This window comes from Pongo pygmaeus, chromosome 18 (genome assembly GCF_028885625.2).
Source record: "Pongo pygmaeus isolate AG05252 chromosome 18, NHGRI_mPonPyg2-v2.0_pri, whole genome shotgun sequence".
Lineage (NCBI taxonomy): Eukaryota > Metazoa > Chordata > Mammalia > Primates > Hominidae > Pongo > Pongo pygmaeus.
The window spans coordinates 72458242-72478901 of NC_072391.2; the positions used below are offsets into that span (position 1 = coordinate 72458242).

At 45.7% G+C, this 20660-nt stretch overlaps 1 protein-coding gene across 1 annotated transcript in view; it reads right to left on the reverse strand.

The window, feature by feature from the left end:
- Positions 1–604: 604 nt before the first annotated feature.
- Positions 605–20660, reverse strand: part of CFDP1 (craniofacial development protein 1) — a 136868-nt gene continuing 116812 nt past the window's right edge. Inside the window, exons 6-7 of the mRNA XM_054453550.2 lie at positions 11766–11924; positions 605–936 (exon numbers count right to left, since the gene is read on the reverse strand). Coding sequence (XP_054309525.1) covers positions 846–936; positions 11766–11924 — 250 coding nt within the window. The 3' untranslated portion in view covers positions 605–845. The remainder of the gene's footprint in view (positions 937–11765; positions 11925–20660) is intronic.

Genomic DNA, 20660 nt, shown 5'->3' on the forward strand with positions numbered 1-20660 from the left:
GTGGGGTTTCCTGCTTTATTAATATGAATGGTCTCTATCCCTCTTTCCCTCTCCACTGAAGACGTTACTCTCTTACTCTCCTCCCCGCTGTTCTGCAAAGGTCTGACTCTAAGCAGGAAGTTTGGAATTTACATTTTCTTATGAGTATAAAAAATAAAATCCTTCAGAATATTCTTTGACAAACTAAAAATTAATGAATTATTGAAGTGGGAGCATATCTGAATTTAACTTCTTTGGGAAGAGGAAAAAGGCTGAAGGGAAAAAACAGCTAATTCAGCAATAATAAATCCTGATTTTCAGCCTTACATGCCATCAGTAGAATCCACTCAGGAAAAAGAGATCAGAAGAGAAGCCCGAGTGGAAATGAGAACAAGCTGCGAAGGGGCCTGGCATTCCAGTCACTCTAGTGAGCCGCCTCCTCTAGGTCTTCGGGGCAAGGCTGGCTGCAGAAAGAGCCTCTTGGCCCCAGAAAATTCACACCCAGGTTGGTCAGCTGTCTTCACCATGCCTGACAAGACCTCTGCCAGCCTGGACAGACCTGGAATGTGCTGTCTTGAACTGGGTGGGACTTTGCAGCAGAATAAAGGGAAGGTGAGTGAGGTCGTCATCTTCATCATCCTCTCACAGGACCAACTTTTATTTTATTTATTCATTTAAGGACAAATTTTTAAAAGTAAAGTGAATGAAACCATTTGTGATTAAGATACATAGACAGAACTTCAATGTAGAAAAAAAAAGACCTTGCTGGGAAACAGATGATGAGAAACACTGTAAAACATTTCACAGATGCACAAAAAGCTCACATTGTAAACAGGATTAAGCTGCTCTTGATTTTGCCCGTAACATCAAGGTTTCATTTTGCTCAGCCTGAGATCTCGCTCAATTTCAAACTGCCTGTGATCCACTCGGTCGAGGAAGGCTTTCCGTTCAATGTACCTAGAAGAAGATGAAAACAGTGTTTGTCAGTAGAATCCAGTAGGAGAAACTCCTCCCCTGCATGGTCCTGTCCCCCAGGGATAAACTAAGTTACAGTAAATGGTGCCGAGAGTGACCACCCATGACTCTTCTAGTACAATCCAAACCACTCACATTTGGTCTAAACAAGGATGGTGAAAATAAAAGGAAGGCAACAGCTTATCAATGGGAAAGTATATTAGAGGCTGGGTGGCAGGAAGATGTTGCAATTTTCTAACAAGACTTTAAGGGAAGAACAAAGAACACCGGTTTACACAGCATGGGTTCAAGTCCTAGCTCTAGCTCACTGATTAGCTGGGCAAAGGAATGAACATCTTTGAGCCTCACTTTTCTCTACAGCAGCATGGTGATGCTGTTTTTCTTGGCTTTAGTGGTGTGTTGAATTGGTGGGTAAGAGAAAGCTACGCCTCCTGCATATATACATCAAAACATGAAAAGGGGGCATGTGGTAATGAAGGAAAGAAGACAGTAAAAATGACCTCACAGGGCTGCTGTGAAGGTGAAGTGAGCTGAGGTTCATAAAGTACACACTTTAGAACCGATTTAACTGCTTTGAGCTCTTTTCTTCCCCTCATCCTTTTCTCCTCTCCGCGGTATCCTCCACCCTGTTTGGGTCTAGGTTGCTTCTGCTCAGATGACGGGAGAACTCTTTCCCTAAATGCCTCTAAGAGAATGAGGTTAAGGGCCTCTGATCTCTCCTTTCAAGGATCCCCTTGAAAGGTGGATACTCTGCTCCCTCATCTGGTTGGGTTCAGCAAACTTCCCTCTGTCCTCCAGGCAGGACGGGAAAGCAGCAAGGGCTGAAGCACAGGCGCGCTTGCTGGGAGTGAGGCTGGCTGCTTAATGAGACACAGCTGCATCTTAATGCACCTCCTCACCATGAAGTGTGCCGCGATGTGCCTGGGGGGAGGAGATCTCTGCCGCTAATTAATCTATGGAGAGAGCAAAAATTGCCATCGAAAATAGGAGATATAATTGAATCTCTGCACTAATTTTTCTTTTGTTGCACTGTGGAAAATATGCATCTGTCATTACAAAGTCATTACATTTATAGTGAGAATGCTACCAGGTTCAGAAACCTGTGTTCCCCTGCTGAGTCCAGGGCCTTGCTTTCCCTTCCAACAGCATCCTAGGAAGCACCATCCATCCTACCTCATTTCCAGCTAGGCCTGACTACCCTGACCCTTCTGGAGGGCTGGCCAGAAATGTACAGGCTCTGAGGCCAGAGGGCTGGAGGTTTGAGTTCTGTCATTTGCTGTCTGTGACTCTGCAAGTCACTTAACCTTGCTAGTTCTGTTTCCTAATCTGTAATAAAGATAATAAATAATGGCTAGTTGTCTCCACTCTGAAGGACTGTTGTGTGGATTAAATAAAATAGTGTGTACATCACACGGGGCACAGAGCAGGTACTCAATAAAATGGTAGGTAACGTTGTTATCATGGTTTTAGGAAGCCAGCTTCCAACAGGCTCCTAAGGACAGTAGATGGCCCAAGTCTGGACTTAGGGTTTCGGCAATGAGGAACCAAAACACCTGGTCTGGCTCAGGTACTAAGCTGCTGTGTCAAAACCGTCAATGAGGCCAGAATGGCTGGAAACACAATGACAGGGCCTGCTCTTAGGTTTGATAAAAGCCCTTGGGGTCAGGGTTGTCAGATTTAACAAATAAAAATGCAGGCTGCCTGGCTGAATTCGAACTTCAGAGTCCCTGGCAGTCAGGGAAGCTGCAGACAGCATGGACCCCTTTAGATAAAAAGAGAAAAAGAGAAGACAGGTAGGGAAGTGTAAACATCTAACAACAAACTCACTTCCCACCTCCCACTAAGAGACCCGTGATTCTCAAGTGGGGGCTGCTAATCAAAATGGCCTCAGAGGTATGTTCACTACAACTGGTCATCTTTCCACCCCAGCCCCACCAGCCCAAGGGAGGCTCACTACCACAGGGACCAGGATTTTGACAGCACTGCACTTTAACTGTCCCTTGGAAGTGCCAGCAGAAAAAAAGAGAGGTGAGCCTCAGCATGAGATCTTGCTGTGCTGTTGTTCACCTGGGGGTGTAAGAGGAATTTAGGGTATGTTTCAAGAGCCATCTTCCAGTGCTACCTGTCTGGGAGATCAGGTGGAGGGAAGGAGTAAGTATGTGGCTTTAAGCATTTGGGGTCTTTCTTCCTGATTTTTTTTTTTTGAGACAGGGTCTTGTTTTGTGGCTCAGGCTGGAGTGCAGTGGTGCAAACACAGTTCACTGCAGCCTCAACCTCTCAGGCTCAAACAATCCTCCTGCTTCAACCTCTCAGGTAGCTGGGACCACAGGCACACACCACCACACCTGGCTAATTTTAAATCTTTTGTAAAGATAGGGTCTCTCCATGTTGCCCATACTGGTCTCGAACTCCTGGGCTCAAGCGATCCTCCCACCTTGGCCTCCCAAGTGCTAGGATTACAGGTGAGAGCCATCGGGCCCAGCCCTGACTTTCCTGTAAATAAGAAGTGACACTTAAATGAGGATGCTAACTGGGTATGAATAAAGGTCCTGCATGTTCCCAGAAGCTGTGTTGGGTCCAGCTGACTTTGAGACTATCAAGAGTGAAGCCCAGGTTGGGTGCTAAACAGGCAGGTGCAGCTGGAGTTTAGGTTTAGGGAGGCCTCAGGCAGCAGTGAGGGGAACACGTGCAGGATGCAACTGAATTCTCAAGGGCAACCCAGACAAAGGCCATCAAGGCAGGTCTGGTGACTATTCCCCGATTCACAGCCATCTGCAGCTGCTAACAGGATGCCTGTGACAGCCTTGGTTTACGGCCAAGAGCTGACCATGAACAAAACTACTTGATATGGACTCTCCCACTGCCAAGAGACAGAAAAGGTGCTAAGAATGACAGTAGCTCTGACATTTAGTTTTTGTGTGACTTTGGGCAAGATACTTAATTTTCAGTGCCTTTTTTTCCTTCTCTGTAAAACAGAATAACAATTACAATAACCCTCTGGCAATACAATGAACTGTGAGAAGTGCTTTGTATACAATAAAACCAAAAATAGCTATGGGAGTTGTCATGGGCTTGGGGTTCTTGCTTCCCATTTTGCGTGCGTGCGTGCGTGCGTGCGTGCGTGCGTGCGTGCGTGCGTGCGTGTGTGTGTGTGTGTGTGTTTTTAGTAGAGATGGGGTTTTGCCATGTTGGTTAGGCTGGTCTTGAACTCCTGGCCTCAAGTGATCTGCCTGCCTCAGCCTCCCAAAGTGCTAGGATTACAGGCGTGAGCCACTCTGCCCGGTCTTGCTTCACATTTCTTCTGACTTGACTTTACCTCTAAAGAACCTCAAAACCCAGGGCAACTGGAACAGAGACCAAGAGACTAAATGTCCCTGAAAGAAGAAGGGCTCATTAGGAAGGCCACCTCCTCAAAGGTGGTCCTCAAAGGTGGCCACTGAGACTCAGGACATTTTCATGCACTTTAAATGGGTCACGGTCCCCGAACAGACCCACCTGAGGACAAGTGCAATGGGAATCACGGCTCTTGCTCTTGATGTGTCCGGGTGCTTTTCTGGCCTGTGCGCAGCCCTTTTGGGGGCCCAGCATGACTCAGTCCAGTCCACAGGGAAGCCCAGTGGTGGGGAATGCATCATCCCTTTCTGCTTCCATTGCCTTCTGTGGCCCATTTAAGAGGCTCTTCACTTTCTTTAATAAAATATGCTAAGAACCTAAGGGATTTTCTAGTTTTTCCTTTTAGAACCAGGTTAGGCACAACAGGCTCTGACATCTTTTGAATCTTCCAACCCAAATTATTTATCTGCCACCAATTTCCCTGAGATCTAGGCCAATGAAAAGGGAGGGAGAAATGGAAGCAGAGGACAAGAGAAGGGTAGAAAATGCTACTAGGGAACATGTCAGTACAAGGCGAGCATCCCAAATCCAAAAATCCGAAATCTGAAGTCCTCCAAAATCAGAAACTTTTAAAGCACTGACAAGACACAAGTGGAAAATTCCACACCTGACGTCTTTGCTTTCTGATGGTTCAATGTACACAAACTTTGTTTCGAGCACAAAATTATTTAAAATACTGCATAAAATTACCTCCAGGCTTTGTGTATAAGGTACATATAAAACAAATGAATTCTGTGTTTGTTTAGACTTGGGTCCCATCCCCAAGATTGCTGATGATGTAAAAGCAAATATTTCAAAATTGAAAAAGGTCTGAAATCCAAAACATTTCCAGTCGCAAGCATTTCAGATAAGGGATATTCAACCTGTATCTGGGAACCCACCCTGCAGGAGGACAGAGGGCCTTTGAGGGTGGTAAGGCCCAACGGAGTGCTGAGCCGACGTGGTCACCCTGGCTGAAGTCCCTGAGATGCCTCCTGCCCCGCTGGTCAGGAAGAGGGAGAGCACAGGAAGTGCAGGGAAACCTGAGGCAGTCACTGAGGACACTCCAAAGCTGCATTACTGTCATGCTCCCTAGACAAAGCCAGCATTCTGTTCCCCAAGTGAGCATTCAAGGCAGCACAGACACAGGACAAAAAGTGGGTAAATGCATTTTCCAACACCAGAAAGCAATGGGCTACGGAAGCACTCCGAGGCTAGAATAAAGCTCTGGGAATGATGTACAGAGATACGGACTTTGCTGCCTCGAGAAATGCAATTGAAAGAAGCAGTTTGCCCAATAGTACACCTCCCCCCTTCAGGAGGATTTAACTTGCAAACATCTCAAGGGTTAGACTGGAAGGGCGGTTTCTAATTAAGTTTCTTCTCCACTGCCTTCTTCCCCTATCACCTCCAGGTTGTGCTGGTTCTGAAAGAGTGACCCTGAGGGGTCATGAAAATAGATTTTTTTGGAGAAAGAAAATTATTTTCTCCAGTCCCTCCTTCATGCCTCTCCAACTCACAAAAACACCTGGTCTTCAATTGTAACCTTCAATTGACTGGTCAGACAGCAGCAGCTGGCACTAGCCAGTGTTTATCTTCTCTATGCATGGATTCCTCCCCCTAAGTCAGTTGGCCCCCGCCTTAGCACTGCTAGATGCCAAGCTGCTGCTGCTGATCACCACCAAGAAACCTGTATAATGGGTTACAGGACTGCAGGGCTGATCCTGGAATGCTATACTGGGCCCTGGGAGTCTGGAGCTCAGAGGAAAAGCAGCAATTCTTTGCTGGACAGATGACTGTCTCCGGTACAGGCACTTCAACCAACTCTGCTGACTGAAATGATGCCTGGATGGAAACATCATTCTGACGTATTATGTTCTTCTTTTCTGGGTGATTAATTCTAATTCTACTTGGCCAGGTGCGGTGGCTCACGCCTGTAATCCCAGCACTTTGGGAGGCTGAGGTGGGTGGATCACGTGATCAGGAGATCCAGACCATCCTGGTTAACATGGTGAAAACCCGTCTCTACTAAAAAAAAAAAAAAAAAAAAAAACAAAAAATTAGCCGGGTGTGGTGGCGGGCGGCTGTACTCCCAGCTACTTGGGAGGCTGAGGCAGGAGAACGGCGTGAACCCGGGAGGCGGAGTTTGCAGTGAGCTGAGATCGCGCCACTGCACTCCAGCCTGGGGGACAGAGCGAGACTCCGTCTCAAAAAAAAAAAAAAAAAAAAAATCTAATCCTACTAGACCGCCAAACAAAAGCCATGACTATCTGCTAGCTAGTGGGATGGGTGTTTAGACACTGCCACGGTGCAGCACCTGCTCTGGGCTGGTAACAGAATAGGGAACAAGATGTTGCCCTCAGGGGCTTACTGTAGATGAACAAAACATGACAACATGCATCAGATGATAGTAAGTGTCTCGGAGAAAATCAAACCGGGTAATGTGACTGAGGGTTCCTTGGGTGGGGGTACTCTAGAGTGCCATCCGCATAGAGCCCTGGATGACAAACCAGAGCCTCCTGGGGGAGGAGCACTACACAGAGACAGTGAGGCTGGGCTGCAGTGAGCTGGGGGAGAAGAGGACAGAGGTAGGCAGGGGACAGCTCGGGGAGGGCCTGGTTAACACTGATTTGAAGGGTTACCGGGGGGCGTTCCGCAGGGAGGAGATGAAAAATGGTATTTTTAAATGACTGCTTCCGCTGCTGGGTGGAGAATGGATGAAAGGGTACAGAGGTAGAAGCAGGGAGCGGAGCAGATGTCTGCGGCCTGTACAGGGGTGGTGGTAGTGGGGCTGCACGAATAGAAATAAGCTGAACTATTTTGTGATGAAACCATCAATTGGACTTGTGGGATGTTGGTGGAAAGACAGGAAATCAAGGATGAAGCCCAAGTTTTTCTTTTTTTTGAGATGGAGTTTCGCTCTTGTTGCCCAGGCAGGAGTGCAACAGCATGATCTCGGCTCATTGCAACCTCCGCCTCCCGGGTTCAAGCAATTCTCTAGCCTCAGCCTCCCGAGTAGCTGGGATTACAGGTGCTCACCACCACGCCCGGCTAATTTTTGTATTTCAGTAGAGACGGGGTTTCACCATGTGGGCCAGGCTGGTCTCGAACTCCTGACCTCAGGTATCTGCCTGCCTCGGCCTCCCAAAGTGTTAGGATTACAGGAATGAGCCACCATGCCTGGCCCCAAGCTTTTCTTTTAACAGTAGGGTAGACAGTGATGTGCCACTTTCTAAGAAATCTGAGGAATGAGGGTTCTGTTTATGGAGGGAAAGCAAGTATTTGGTTTTGAAAGTTAAGTTTGATGTATCTTGGACAACCAGAAGGTGATGTCAACTTACAGCTGAAATGTAAGCCTGGAGCTCAGTGGAATGGTCAGGGCAGGGGATACTTTTTTTTTTTTTTGAGTCTTCAGTAGAGAATGGTAGCTGCCACTTGCAACTAGTGAGCTTTCCTGGGGAGGAAGAGATGACCGCCCAGGGCCCAGCCCTGGGACTTCCCAAGTTTAAAGGCCCAGGGAAGGAAAAAAAGCCAGCCAGGGATTCTGGGAGGAGATGCCACCAAGCTCTACTTCCCACCACTGTGGAAAATATTCCTGAAGAGTTGGCAGGAACACATCAGGAAGAAACTTAAAGGAATAAAGCATCTAGCTTTCCAGTAAGGCCCGAGGCATGGTGAGGTCAGTAATGGCAGGTGGGAGAAAGAAAAGCGAGCACAGGACTCATGGAAAAGGGAGAGGACTCCTATTGATAAACATGCCCGGCCTTTCCTCTACTTATTTAATTCCCACAATAATCACAAGAGGTATATTAAAATGTTTCTACTTTATATATGAAGAAAATGGGGCTGGTACCTATGGTATGGGAAGAGCCAAGATTTGAATTGTTTATTGTAAAACATAATATACATACAGAAGAGTGCATGAACTGGGCAAAAGCAATGAATCATTATAAAACAAGTGCTCGCATGGCTCTGACTTGGTTAGAAGTAGAAGGCTAGAGCCTTGAGGAGGTGCCTGTATAATTCTTCCCCAAAAACCTGCAGCCCACTCAGGTGACAGCCTGCCCAGAGCCTGTGTCTGTGTCTTCATTTCCTTGCTTTAAGTTTCTTTTTTCCCAACATTAGAATTTTGTTGTGTCTTTTTTTTTTTCTTTTCTGTAAGGAGACAGGGTCTTTCTCTGTTGTCCAGGCTGGAGTGCAGTGAGTAGCTGGGACTATGGGTGCATGTCACTGTACCTGTCTTATGCCTCTAGAATTTTGAACCTGTGGTCTAGTGATTCTAATCCTTGGCTGTGCATGAGAATCACCTGAGAAGTAAAATTTAAAGATGCAGATATTTGTGACCTACCTGTTCTAGCCTCCTGATTCAGCAGCTCTGTACAGAGGTGGTCACCTGAACTTTGGAAAATGTCACCAGAGGATTCTCATGCTCAGCCAAGGTGAGGAACAGAGCTCCAGTCCCTTCACTGGCCTAGGGGCTGGGCTCCTTTAATCCATCTGCAGGAGCCAGAAAAGGAGAGTGAGTGGAGATGTGGGGCTGGGCACTCAAGAAGGCAGGTGAGAAGGGCTGAGGCAGAGCACAGAGCCAGTAGATCTGCACTGGAAACATGTAGTCACATCTGTGGAATCTGGCTGGGTGAATGAGGGGAGAAGCCTCAAGCAAAGGAGGGAAAAGCACAGCATAAAGGAGGATGGTATTAGTTAGTTGTTCCCTAACCCAGTTATGTGACTTTCCACTGCCTGAAAAGTTCTCACTAGGTAGATGTTCTTTTTAATCTTGTTTTCTCTTCCAGTCTACATTTTGTTAACTCTTCCTGTCTTTAACAGCACCACTCCTTACTTTTTTTTTAATTGAAAATTTTTATTTTTTGGGACAGGGTCTCACTCTTTCACCCAGGCTGGAATGCACTGGTGCGATCAGAGCTCACTGCAGCCTCAATCTTCTGGAGGTGAGCAATCCTCATGCCTCAGCCTCCCAAGTAACTGGGACTACAGGTGTGCACCATGCCCAACTAATGTTTTTGATTTTTAGTAGAGGCAAGGTCTTGCTATGTTGCCCAGGCTGGTCCTGAGCTCAAGCAATCCTCCTGCCTTGGCCTCCCAAAGTGCTGGGATTGCAGGAGTGAGCCACTGCTCCCAGCACTCCTTACTTTTCTAAGATCTCTATTAACTCAAGCAGAGTGAACACTGTCCAACTCATATAATCAATATTCAGAGAAGCAATAATGTGTAGCACACGCTGATAGTTCCTCTGCTGTCTCAGACCACTGTGCAGGAGTGGAGAACAGGACAGAGCTGCGAGTTACTGGAGCTGAATCTGAATGGAGAGGTTTGGGGCGCATGTCAGAGCTGCCACTCGTGAAGAGACAACACTGCACTTCATCCGGAGTCTTCCCCTGATCACTCTGGCTCCCTCTCCCTGTCCTGTAGCAGTCCAGCTTAGACTGATCTAGAAGTCTGCTAGTTAAACAAGCTCATGAAGCTATTTAAAATGTTTTTTTTGGGGCTGAGCGCGGTGGCTCACGCCTGTAATCCCAGAACTTTGGGAGGCTGAGGCAGGTGGATCACGAGGTCAGGAGTTTGAGACCAGCCTGCCCAACATGGTAAAACCCGTCTCTACTAAAAATACAAAAATTAGCTGGGCATGTAGGTGCGCACCTGTAATCCCAGCTACTCAGGAGGCTGAGGCAGGAGAATCGCTTGAACCCGGCAGGCAGAGGTTGCAGTGAGCCAAGATCACGCCATTGCACTCCAGCCTGGGTAACAGGGTGAGACTCCATCTCCAAATAAATAAATAAATAAATGAATGAATGAATGAATGAATGAATGTATGTATGTTTAGGGAAAAAAAAACCATACTGGTCAGCTTCCAGGTTCATTTAGATAATCTTGAAGCCTAATTTAGAAATATGACCTCCCCCCAAATAAATCCTTTGTCTATCATTAATAAACTGAATGAGCTGGGTGCAGGGGTGTGCCCCTGTAGTCCCTAGCTACATAGGAGGCTGAGGCAGGAGGATCGTCTGAGCCCAAAAGTTTGAGACCAGCCTGGGCAACATAGTGAGACCCTGTCTCTTAAAAAAAACTTGAATGACTTGGACTTAATGCAAGCCTTTATGTGACAGGTGTTCTGTAAAGTGCTTTATGTATATTACATATATGTAAGCAATACATATATTATCTCATGAGATCATCACAACCACACAGTGAGGATGGCATCATTGTCCCAGTTTTATTGGTAAAGGAGCTGAGCCTCAGAGGTGTCCAGTATGCTGGTGGAGAAGAGCTTACTGGTAAGAAGCAGAGCTGCCGAGCAGCCAGGGCTCTCTGGTGGGACACTCAACATTTCCTTTCATGGCTAGGGGTGAGGACTGTTGATTTTCAGCCATGAAGCTACTTCTGTGATAACTTCCTTAGTGCCTTCTGAGGTCCGTTAAGTACTTATGAACACCTTTTCTTTCTTTTCTTTTCCTTTCTCTCTCTCTCTCTCTCTTTCTTTCTTGAGACACAGTCTTGCCCTGTCACCCAGGCTGGAGTGCAATGGTTCAATCTTGGCTCACTGTAACCTCCACCTACCGGGTTCAAGTGATCCTCCTGCCCCAGCCTCCCAAGTAGCTGGGATTACAAGCGTGCACCACTATGCCTGGCTAATTCTTATATTTTTAGTAGGATGGGGTTTTGCCAGGTTGGCTAGGCTGGTCTCAAAATCCTGACCTCAAGTGATCTGCCCGCCTCGGCCTCCGAAAGTGCCGAGATTACAGGTGTGAACCACCATGACTGGCCACCATTTCTTTCTTGATTTTTTGTTTAATCACCAGTAAGACAAATATGACAACGAAAGGACCCTTTTTACAACTGAATACATAGGTTATGAACATCCTCTTTGTATTCCACAGCGAAGAGAAAGAGGTGCAAGTGATGGCCTGGGGTGCTGTCTGAGGGCCTGGCCTATCACACAGGCTTATAGCCAAGGGTAAAGCCCCACCCTGGGCCATAATGACACAGACAAAAAAAATTTCACAATAATGCAACATCTAGGCATTCCATTGGCTCAGTTTTTGATGGATTTGAACTAGTTTGGCTTCTCAGAAGGACAAATGATTCAGATAAGGCCAAGGCTACTACCATGGGCCAGATCCAACCACTAGGCAACTTACAGTTCACTGGAGCTGTAATTCAGCAAATTCAGCTTGGCAGATGTGACTGGCCCTGAGAGTACTCCTCACATGCCCCGCCTTCCCTCCACCCGCAGTGGCCTTCCCAGTGACAGGCCCTGCCCCACACTGGAACAGAGCCTTACTGACAAACCGAAGTGTTCACATTTTTAGTTCCATCATGAAAAGCTCCTGCTTGCTTACAGTGGGCAGTTTGTCTCCAATAAATCATTTGATTTCAGGGTTCTGAGGATTTTCCAAGGCATATAACCTACTCCTTCTTACCCCTCTTTCCCTCGATTATGGATGGCCAGTTCTTCACCAATCCCCTCTTCCTCCTTGAAGCTCTCCCAGTCCAGTTTGGACTTCTCAAGGGTGCTCATTTTCTGCTTCTTGGCACCAATTTTCCCCAAAAGGCTGCTCATGCCACTTGATCTTTTTAACCTAAGGAAAGAAAATATGAAAGATGTAGCAGGTAAAAACTCTCATCTCTAGATTAACAGTTTTTCTGATGCAAATGGGAATCCCCTAGATTGGAGCCATTTATCTTAGTGGAAGCCATGTTCATATTTGGGGCATTTCCTTCCTGGTGTGGAGAGCACTGTAAGTAAACTGGAATTCTAATGTGCTTTTCCTGCTTAACACCACTGTCTGCTCTCCTGAGCTGCGAACAGGAAATCCTGCCTCCTTCAGACCTCTGTGGGCTGTGTGTGGCAGGTCTCTGCTTGCAAGGAGGGGAGGAGCAGCGCTTCAGGCAGGGCTTTGGAGTCACATGCCAAGGTCCAACTTCCAGCTTAACTGTGTGACTCTAGGCCAGTTATTTACTGCATGTTCCGTGGTTTCCTAATCTACAAAGCAAATGCTTACTCACAGGCTGTGGTGTATCTTACACGTAAAGGGCTAAAACAGCACTTGGCACAGCGTCAAGGTGCAATAAGCATGAGCCACTCTGAGTCACTGTCATCGTTTAAGCTTAAAGCCCCAGGGGGTTCTTTTAAGAGAAAGAGAACCAGTTCCCAACACTGATGAGTGAAAAGTCACAGTACTGTAAGAGGGTTCTAAAATCAGTTTCCTTTCAACTCCTGTGAGTTGGGCCCTGGTTTTTTCCAGGAGGTGGAGAACATTCCTTACTCTGAAAGCTCACACGGGGAATGTACAGCCTGTGCTCCACTTGCTGGTGATGCTATCATGGACAGTGGGAGAAACCCCAGATGCCCAAATTCAAGTCTTGGCAGGTCAAATCTTTCCAGTCATTGTTAAACATATGAGATAAAATAAGAAAAGCAAAATGCAGTTAAGATGGTATGAGGAAAGGTTTGGTCCCTTTATGAAATGAAACGAAATCATCTACCAGCATGTAGGAACTTGGAAGTTATTTTCTGCCTCACAGGGATATGCAAGAAAGTTAAACATTTAAAAACTATGAGCTAATGTCACATGGTCTACTGATAATAATACCTTTACTTGTCTAGAATGTTTGTTCTCCAAGTGCTTTTGTAGCCATGATCTCATCTAACTCTCACTAAGGCCTGTGACACAGGACCCAGTCTCAGAGTTGGAAGGGATCATCTTCGAAATAACCTAGTATCACCCTAACCCATTCCAAAACCCCAAGTCCCTGCTGCACAGCAGGGTGAACGACTACTCACCCCCTGTGCCTGGTGTGAGCCAACAGGCCAACGTCCACACTGAACACCAGATTGCTGGGACTGAACAATGACCCTAAACATTCTCATTCTATTAACTTTAGTATAGAGGATGTCAGCTTCCCTGTTTGGGTCACACCCCAGTACATGCTGAGCTTAAGATCAACTCAGAATAGGCTGGGCAAGCTTCATCATCCTTGTATTAAGTTGGACAAATAAACAAAGTTCAGAGAGGTTAAATGATAAAACAAGGGTCAAAGCAATAGACAATGCAGATCCGGGACAAAGCAAGATCTCTCCCAACTCTCAGGGTGGTGCACTGCGCTATCTCGCCTCCAGATGAGAGGTGACTTGAGAGATTTTCTCATTAGTTACTTTACTTCCCAGTTTGCTTAAGAGAACTCCAAATAGCTCTTTATGAGCTTTCAATTCATATCTTCTAAGCACTGTTTTCCAGACAACTCAACCCCTACAACGTCATATGCGTGCGTGAGCACACACACACACACACACGCGCGCGCACACACACGCGCGCGCACGCACACACACACACACACACACACACACACACACACACACACACACACTCTCTCTCTCTCTCTCTCTCTCTCTCTCTCTCTCTCTCTCTCTCTCTCTTTCTCTCTCTCTCTTTCTCTTTCACCATTTTACCAGGAACGGAGCATGAGTGGGGATATGGAAACTTACTGTGTTTCAAATCTTTTTCCTTCTCATCTTCCTTACTGCTACTGCCCGACTTCTCATTCTTATATCACCTGGATAATTGAACAGCCTCTTTACTGGTCTCCCTGACTAGTTTTTCTCCATCCTCACTCAATGGCCCTAACCTGGTATCTACTGACATGCTGTAATTAGACTGAATTTTCCAAAACACAAAGCTTATCATGTCTTTCTGCTTAAAATGTCTCTTCACTGACCCCTTTTTATTTTTATTTATTTATTTTTTTGAGACGGAGTTTCTCTCTTGTTGCCCAGGCTGGAGTGCAGTCGCGCGATCTCGGCTCACTGCAGCCTCCGCCTCCCGGGTTCAAGGAATTCACCGGTCTCAGCATCCCAAGTAGCTGGGATTACAGATGTCCGCCACCACGCCTGGCTAATTTTTTGTATTTTTAGTAGAGACGGGGTTTTGCCATGTTGGGCAGGCTGGTCTCAAACTCCTGACCTTGGGTGATCTGCCCACCTCGGCCTCCCAAAGTGCTGGGATTACAGGTGTGAGCCACTGCACCCAGGCCCAGTGACCCCTTTTAAAAACATAATAATTAAAATAAATTTTTATGTATTTACTTTTTTAGAGACAGGTTCTCACTCTGTTACCCAGGCTAGAGTACAGCAGTGAAATCACAGCTTACTACAGCTTCAACCTCCCTGGGTCAAAAGTGATCCTCCCACCTCAGTCTCCTGAGTTGCAGAGACTACAGGTGTGTGCCACCACGTTCAACTATCTTTTTTATGTTTTGTAGAGACAGGGTCTTGCTATGTTGCCCAAGGCTGGTCTCAAACTCTTGGACTCAAGCAATCCTCCTGCCTTGGCCTCCCAAAGTACTGGGATTATAGGTACAAGCCACCATATTAAGCCCTATCTCAGCTTTAAAACCACTTCCTCCAGAAAGCCTTCCCTAACCTCTGGATTAGGTGTCCCTGGTGGTATTTCTATCATACCAGTTCTTTTCATATGGGAACACTGATCTTTTCTTTAGATGCTTGTGAACTCTTATTTCAGCTGCAGCTGCACTAGATGGTTCTGGGCAAGTGCAGACTCACTGTTGACAACACCCCACCAAAAGCATACGCCTGAGGACTTTCCATTTCTGGCTGCAGGGTCTCCTCTGAGCCTGCCTGCATGCCACAAGTACTGCCTGGACAGGTGGTGGAGCTCAAGCCAATGGGGCTAGCCTGAAGGAACACAAAAGCCGGTGGTTAAATGGCCAGCCTCCTACCCTCACAAGGTAGCTGTAGGAGATGGAATGCTTCTCAGAAGTTCTGGTGGAATCAAACCCTTGTGGCCTTGGAATTGTACTCTTATATTGACTTTTCCTCCTTCGTTGTCTCATTCTTTCCACCACTCACACCTGCTTCCTGGGATCACTTCCCAAATAAACTCCCTGCACTCAAAATCCTTGTCTTACGTTCTGCTTTGAGGGGACTCTAAGGATTTTAGGAGAAAAATTATTTTCCTCGTGTAATCTTTATCTTTCTGTGGATATTTAAGTTCCTGTGTCTCCAAACCTCTCTACCCATTGATAGAGTTCTGTGAACAGTGAGCACTCAATTAAGTCAACAATGTCACCTGGATTACAGAACCAATTCATGGAAGAGAATCAGATCTTTGTAGAACAAAGTATTTTTTAGAGCACTTCTACACTGGAGATTTTAAGGGGAAGAATTCACTTTTATTCTCCCATCAGCTCTCAACAGCCCAGGGTTCCCTATTTAATTTGGGCAGCACCACAGGCTATGTACGCCACCTCTCCCCTTCAGCCTACAGCTCCACTGGTATTCCTGGGTTAGGCCATCTTTTTGACGAATTACTTTGAGAAGTCTATGAGAAACTTGATTTTTTGATGCACAGCAGTGAGAAGGTTTCCAGAAAAGGAAAAAAACCATAATACCCCTTTGCCTTGCTCACCATTAAACATCAGTAAAATGTCACCTCTGCTATTATGCTTTTGGGGAAGGCTTCCAGCTCTCCTTTCACTGGGTCATTAACAAGGTGTAAGATGTCCTAATGTGACAGTCTCTAAAGCAAAATGATCTGTCTTTTATTTGAGGCTAAATCAAAGTGAATGACACACTGATAGCAGCAGCCAGAACACACAGGGGGCTCATCATAACCAGGAGACCAGCAGCTTCTTCCTAGAACCTGGTTGTGGGCTCCCTCAGGGTTCTGAGCCCCCCCACTCACCCTCCCACCCTGAGAGGGGTTTCAGTGTCCTAATCCTGGCGTCATTTCAGCACAGCTTTCAGAAAGGCAGATTTACTGTGACCTTGCCCCTTTCTCTGCCACAAAGGTACATCAACCAGGCTTTCAGGAAGCCGAGGCAGGAGAGAATCAGTCTCTGGGCAGGGGCCGCTGACCCTATTCTGAGAAAGAACACAGAAAAGCCTACTTCAGCCACACACCTCCCTCTGAGAACTACGGCTAGCAGGGGACAAATCAGCACTGGCTCTCCAGGCATCTGGCAGCTGTGTATATTGGAAAACTGTAGAATGGGGAGGTCAGAATTCCCTTGGAGATTTGTTTTCATCAAGAACCAATCCAGCCAGGCGCCGTGGCTCACGCCTGTAACCTCAGCACTTTGGGAGGCCAAGGCGGGTGGATCACGAGGTCAGGAGATCAAGACCATCCTACCTAACACGGTGAAACCCCATCTCTACTAAAAATACAAAAAATTAGCCAGGCGTGGTGGCAGGCGCCTGTAGTCCCAGCTACTTGGGAGGCTGAGGCAGGAGAATGGCATGAACCCGGGAGGCGGAGCTTGCAGTGAGCCAAGATCATGCCACTGCACTCCAGCCTGGGTGACAGAGCAAGACTCCATCTCAAAAAAAAAAAAAAAAAAAAAAAGAACCAATCCAGTTCCAGACCAACAGAACCACTGGTTTCTTTGTTCTTTATCCTAAGCCGTAGGGCAAGGTACTGCCAGAAAGTCTGCTTTAACAGACCACTCTCCAGACAACGGTACTTCATTCAGTCAAGAGACTCCTCACCCACCTGTTGCAAGTCAAAGTTCAAAGAAATGCACCATGCGCTTGCTCACCCAGGTTACATCCCAAATGTTATGCTGAGGCACTCTGGAATGTTATTACCAAGATGTTTCCGATGTCACAATGACATTGCAACCACCTCCTCCTGAACATCACATGACTTTGTTGACCTCACTACCATAAATTTGATTTAAAGACTAATCCTGTTCAAGGAGTATGGACTTTGCTCTCACCAGCCAGCTTCCATGCCATAAGACAGAGTGGCTGAGTGCAGCTCATACTGGTGAATGAGACACTTATTTTCCAAGCTTATCTTTCTTGCATATTTTGTTCAGTTATCCATCAATCAGCAATTATCTTCAACTCCCTTCCCACCATACCAGACCAAGACCTATCATAACACCAGACACCAACCAAGACCTTGATTAAGAAACGCAGAAAAGTAAAAGAGACACAGAATGTAAAATGACAAGTCATCTTTTTCCTTTCTAGGTTCAAAGTTTATAATGATAATTTTCTAGTACTTATTCTGCTTCTCTTTAGCAAAAGAAATGTAATTTTAACAAAAATGTCATCGTAACTAAACAATAAACTTCATCCTGTTGAGTCTGTCACAGAGATATTATGGTAACTTGTTTACTTTGTTCCATGTCCATCAGCATTGACTTGGATTTGTCCAACCGATTTATTTTGTAGCAAGAGCACTATTCTATCTGACCACCCTCAGCAATGCCCAGGATCCTGCTATTTGTTTAAAAGAGGTACTGGCAAGGAGCTGGGAGAGTAACTTGCCAAGTGGAAAGGCTGACAGGGCTTTGTGAAGGATGGTAGATCTTTCCCGGTGATCTTTAAAATCATCCCCAGGTACCCAGCTGTCTCACAGAATAGAATTTTAGGTTTGGAAAGGAATTCAGAGTCATTCATTCATTGTATTCATTCAACAGAGATTACTGAGAACTTACTCTCTACCAGACGCTGTGCTCAGAATGGGGATATAAAAATATACAAAGCTTAATTTTCGGCTTCAAAACAAAAATCTAGTGGAGGACAGATCAACATACAGGCAAACTGTAACCACATATTATGAGGGCACAAAAGAAGAAGAGCTGAAGGGATGTTTAGTCTAACCTCCTTATTTTATAGATCAGTCAACTAAACTCCAAAAGGTTAAGAAACCTGCCCAAGTTTATAGCAGGAGACTTGGGGTTAGTACTCAGTGCTTTTGATGCCCAGACTACTGTCTTTTCCACCTTGCTTGGTGCTAGATTTAAGTCCAAGTAGCTGGGACTATAGACATGTCACCAAACCCAAATAATTTAAAAAACATCTTTGTACAGACGGGGATCTTGCTATTTTGCCCAGGCTGGTCTCGAACTCTTGGCCTCAATCATCCCACTTTGGCCTCTCAAAGTGCTGGGATTACAGGTGTGAGCCACTATGCCCAATCTACTACATTTTTAATGGACTAAATCCTCATTATTTGACAATGGACTTACCCAAACACTATTTTTCTCATAACAAAATATTCAATACTACACTTGAACTGACAGACCAGTACCAAAAGTGGACCAGCAAGGATAGGGTTAACATGTGTACAGAAGCACCACTGACCTTTAATCCAAACTTCAACAAGTGAAGGCTGGATTAAGTCTATGCCTTCCATCTAATAGCCTCCATAATCACTAAAATGCAACTTATTTGGAACAAAAATTCTTTGGCAGAGATATGCAGTTTCCTCAGTATTTGTCATCTGCTTACAATGTAGGAATGGACCTTTACAATTTTTTTTTTTTAAAGAAATAGAGTCTTGCTATGTTGCCCAGACTGGCCCCGAACTCCTGGGCTCAAGCAATCCTCCTGCCTCAGCTTCCTAAGTAGCTGGGACTATAGGCTCACACGACTGCATCCATCAGGAATTTTTGTAGCTCATTCATGAACTATTAATATTATCCAGAGCCACGGAAGGTCTGAAAATGGCCTGGAACTCTCTGAGAAACAGGAAGAAAGCAAGCTTATGAAGATAATTCTTCGTTGAGGGCTGTCTGTCTTGAACCAATGTTTCTCTTTCACATTTTCTCTGGAGTTAGCTAAAATCTGTAAGACTAAAAAGTACAGCTCAAATCCCTGGGCAAATTTCACTACCCACCTGTATAAATCTCTAAGTAATCTCCCCAAAGCCCAAGGTTAGACCACTCAAGGAAATGGACTGGAAGCCACTGATGGCATATTAGGGAGCTAGTTTTAACTCCCATTCACTTCTCAACACTGTATTGACAGTACTCTACGCGATAACGGCCTCAGGAAAGCAGAAAACCAGAAGTATGACAAGAAGTTACAAAGATTTTTAAACCTTTTGTGGCTTGAAAAATTGTCAGTACTTTTAAATCTGTTAATAAAGTTGATAACAGTGCCAGCAAAAAAAGTGCCATCTATCAGCAAAAGGCAAAAAGAAAAGCTGGCAAGTAGCAACAGCTTTACCATTTTTTTATACAAACAGAAAATGATTTATTCCTCAGTTCTATTGTTCTTTGCTAAGCCAATAGTGAAGGGCACTTACATTTGTCTGATTTGATTTCAGCTGCTCTACATCTTTATAACGTGTGTCTAAAACATACCTATTTTAGTGATAGAAGTCCTGAATTCTAATATCTCCAGAAACATATTACAGAAAGCCCTTGCCAACCCTTCCTTCCATGCGTTGTTGAGCAGAGGTGTGTTTTGCCCTGTTCTGGCCTCTCAGCTGACTGTCAGGGAGAACTAAGAAATTTTAGCTGACTTTGGCGCTATTTAAATGAAGAGCTCTTCCTATATAAGATACCACCATCCATTTGTAATTACTAAGACATGGACTGTTTTCCCAAAAGCGGTAGAGGTACTCTAAATGCAGACTCCTGGTCTCTATTATAATCAAGGACATTCATTCTGAGAATGTCAGATGGGTATAGGGGCTCTGAAGTGACAGTGAAATGGACTTTTTCTCTGGGACAAGCTAACTGACCTGCTGGGCAGTCTCAGTACTAGCACCAAGAGAAAGCTAACATTCTTCTCTGTCAAGAACAGTCCTTTACTGGTCTATTGTTCCACTGCAACCAGCCAACTCAGTGGCTTTGTGTCTCTTGCCACAAAGAGTAATGTGTTGTTTGTGTTTTATTACTCTGCTTACTTCAGACCTTTCAGAGAAGCTCTACATTTGGTAAGTGTTAGGAAAGTGCAGATCCTCTTCCACACCCTTCCTTGGTGCACATAAAACATCTGTGGTGCTTGGTTCGTGCATATAATGCAGAGAGAAATGCTGCAGGAAGATGTAAAAGAACTTGTGCTACCAGGTAGGCATGTGAGAGTTTTTTTTTGTTTTTTTGACAGGGTCTCGCTCTGTCACCCAGGCTGGAGTGCAGTGGCGTGGTCTCGGCTCACTACAGCCTCTGCTTCCTGGGTTCAAGCGATTCTCCTGCCTCAGCCTCCTGATAGCTGGGATTACAGGCGCCCACCACCACACCCAGCTAATTTATGTATTTTTAGTAGTGATAGGGTTTCGCCATGTTGGCCATGCTGGTCGCCATGAGGCCTGGCCTCAAGTGATCTGCCCGCCTGGGCCTCCCATAGTGCTGGGATTATATAGGCAGGAGCCTCCCTCCGCACCTGGTCAGCATGTGAGTTTTAAGGTGTGTGAATGTTCATTCCACTCTTGCTTCTGAGGGATGTTATATGGTGAAACATGCCTTAGTTCTTCAGAAAGCAAAATATCATTAAGCTGTCTTCTCTCTTTGCATGTATTCCCTTGAATTACATAAAAGAAATTCCATAGAGAATCTCA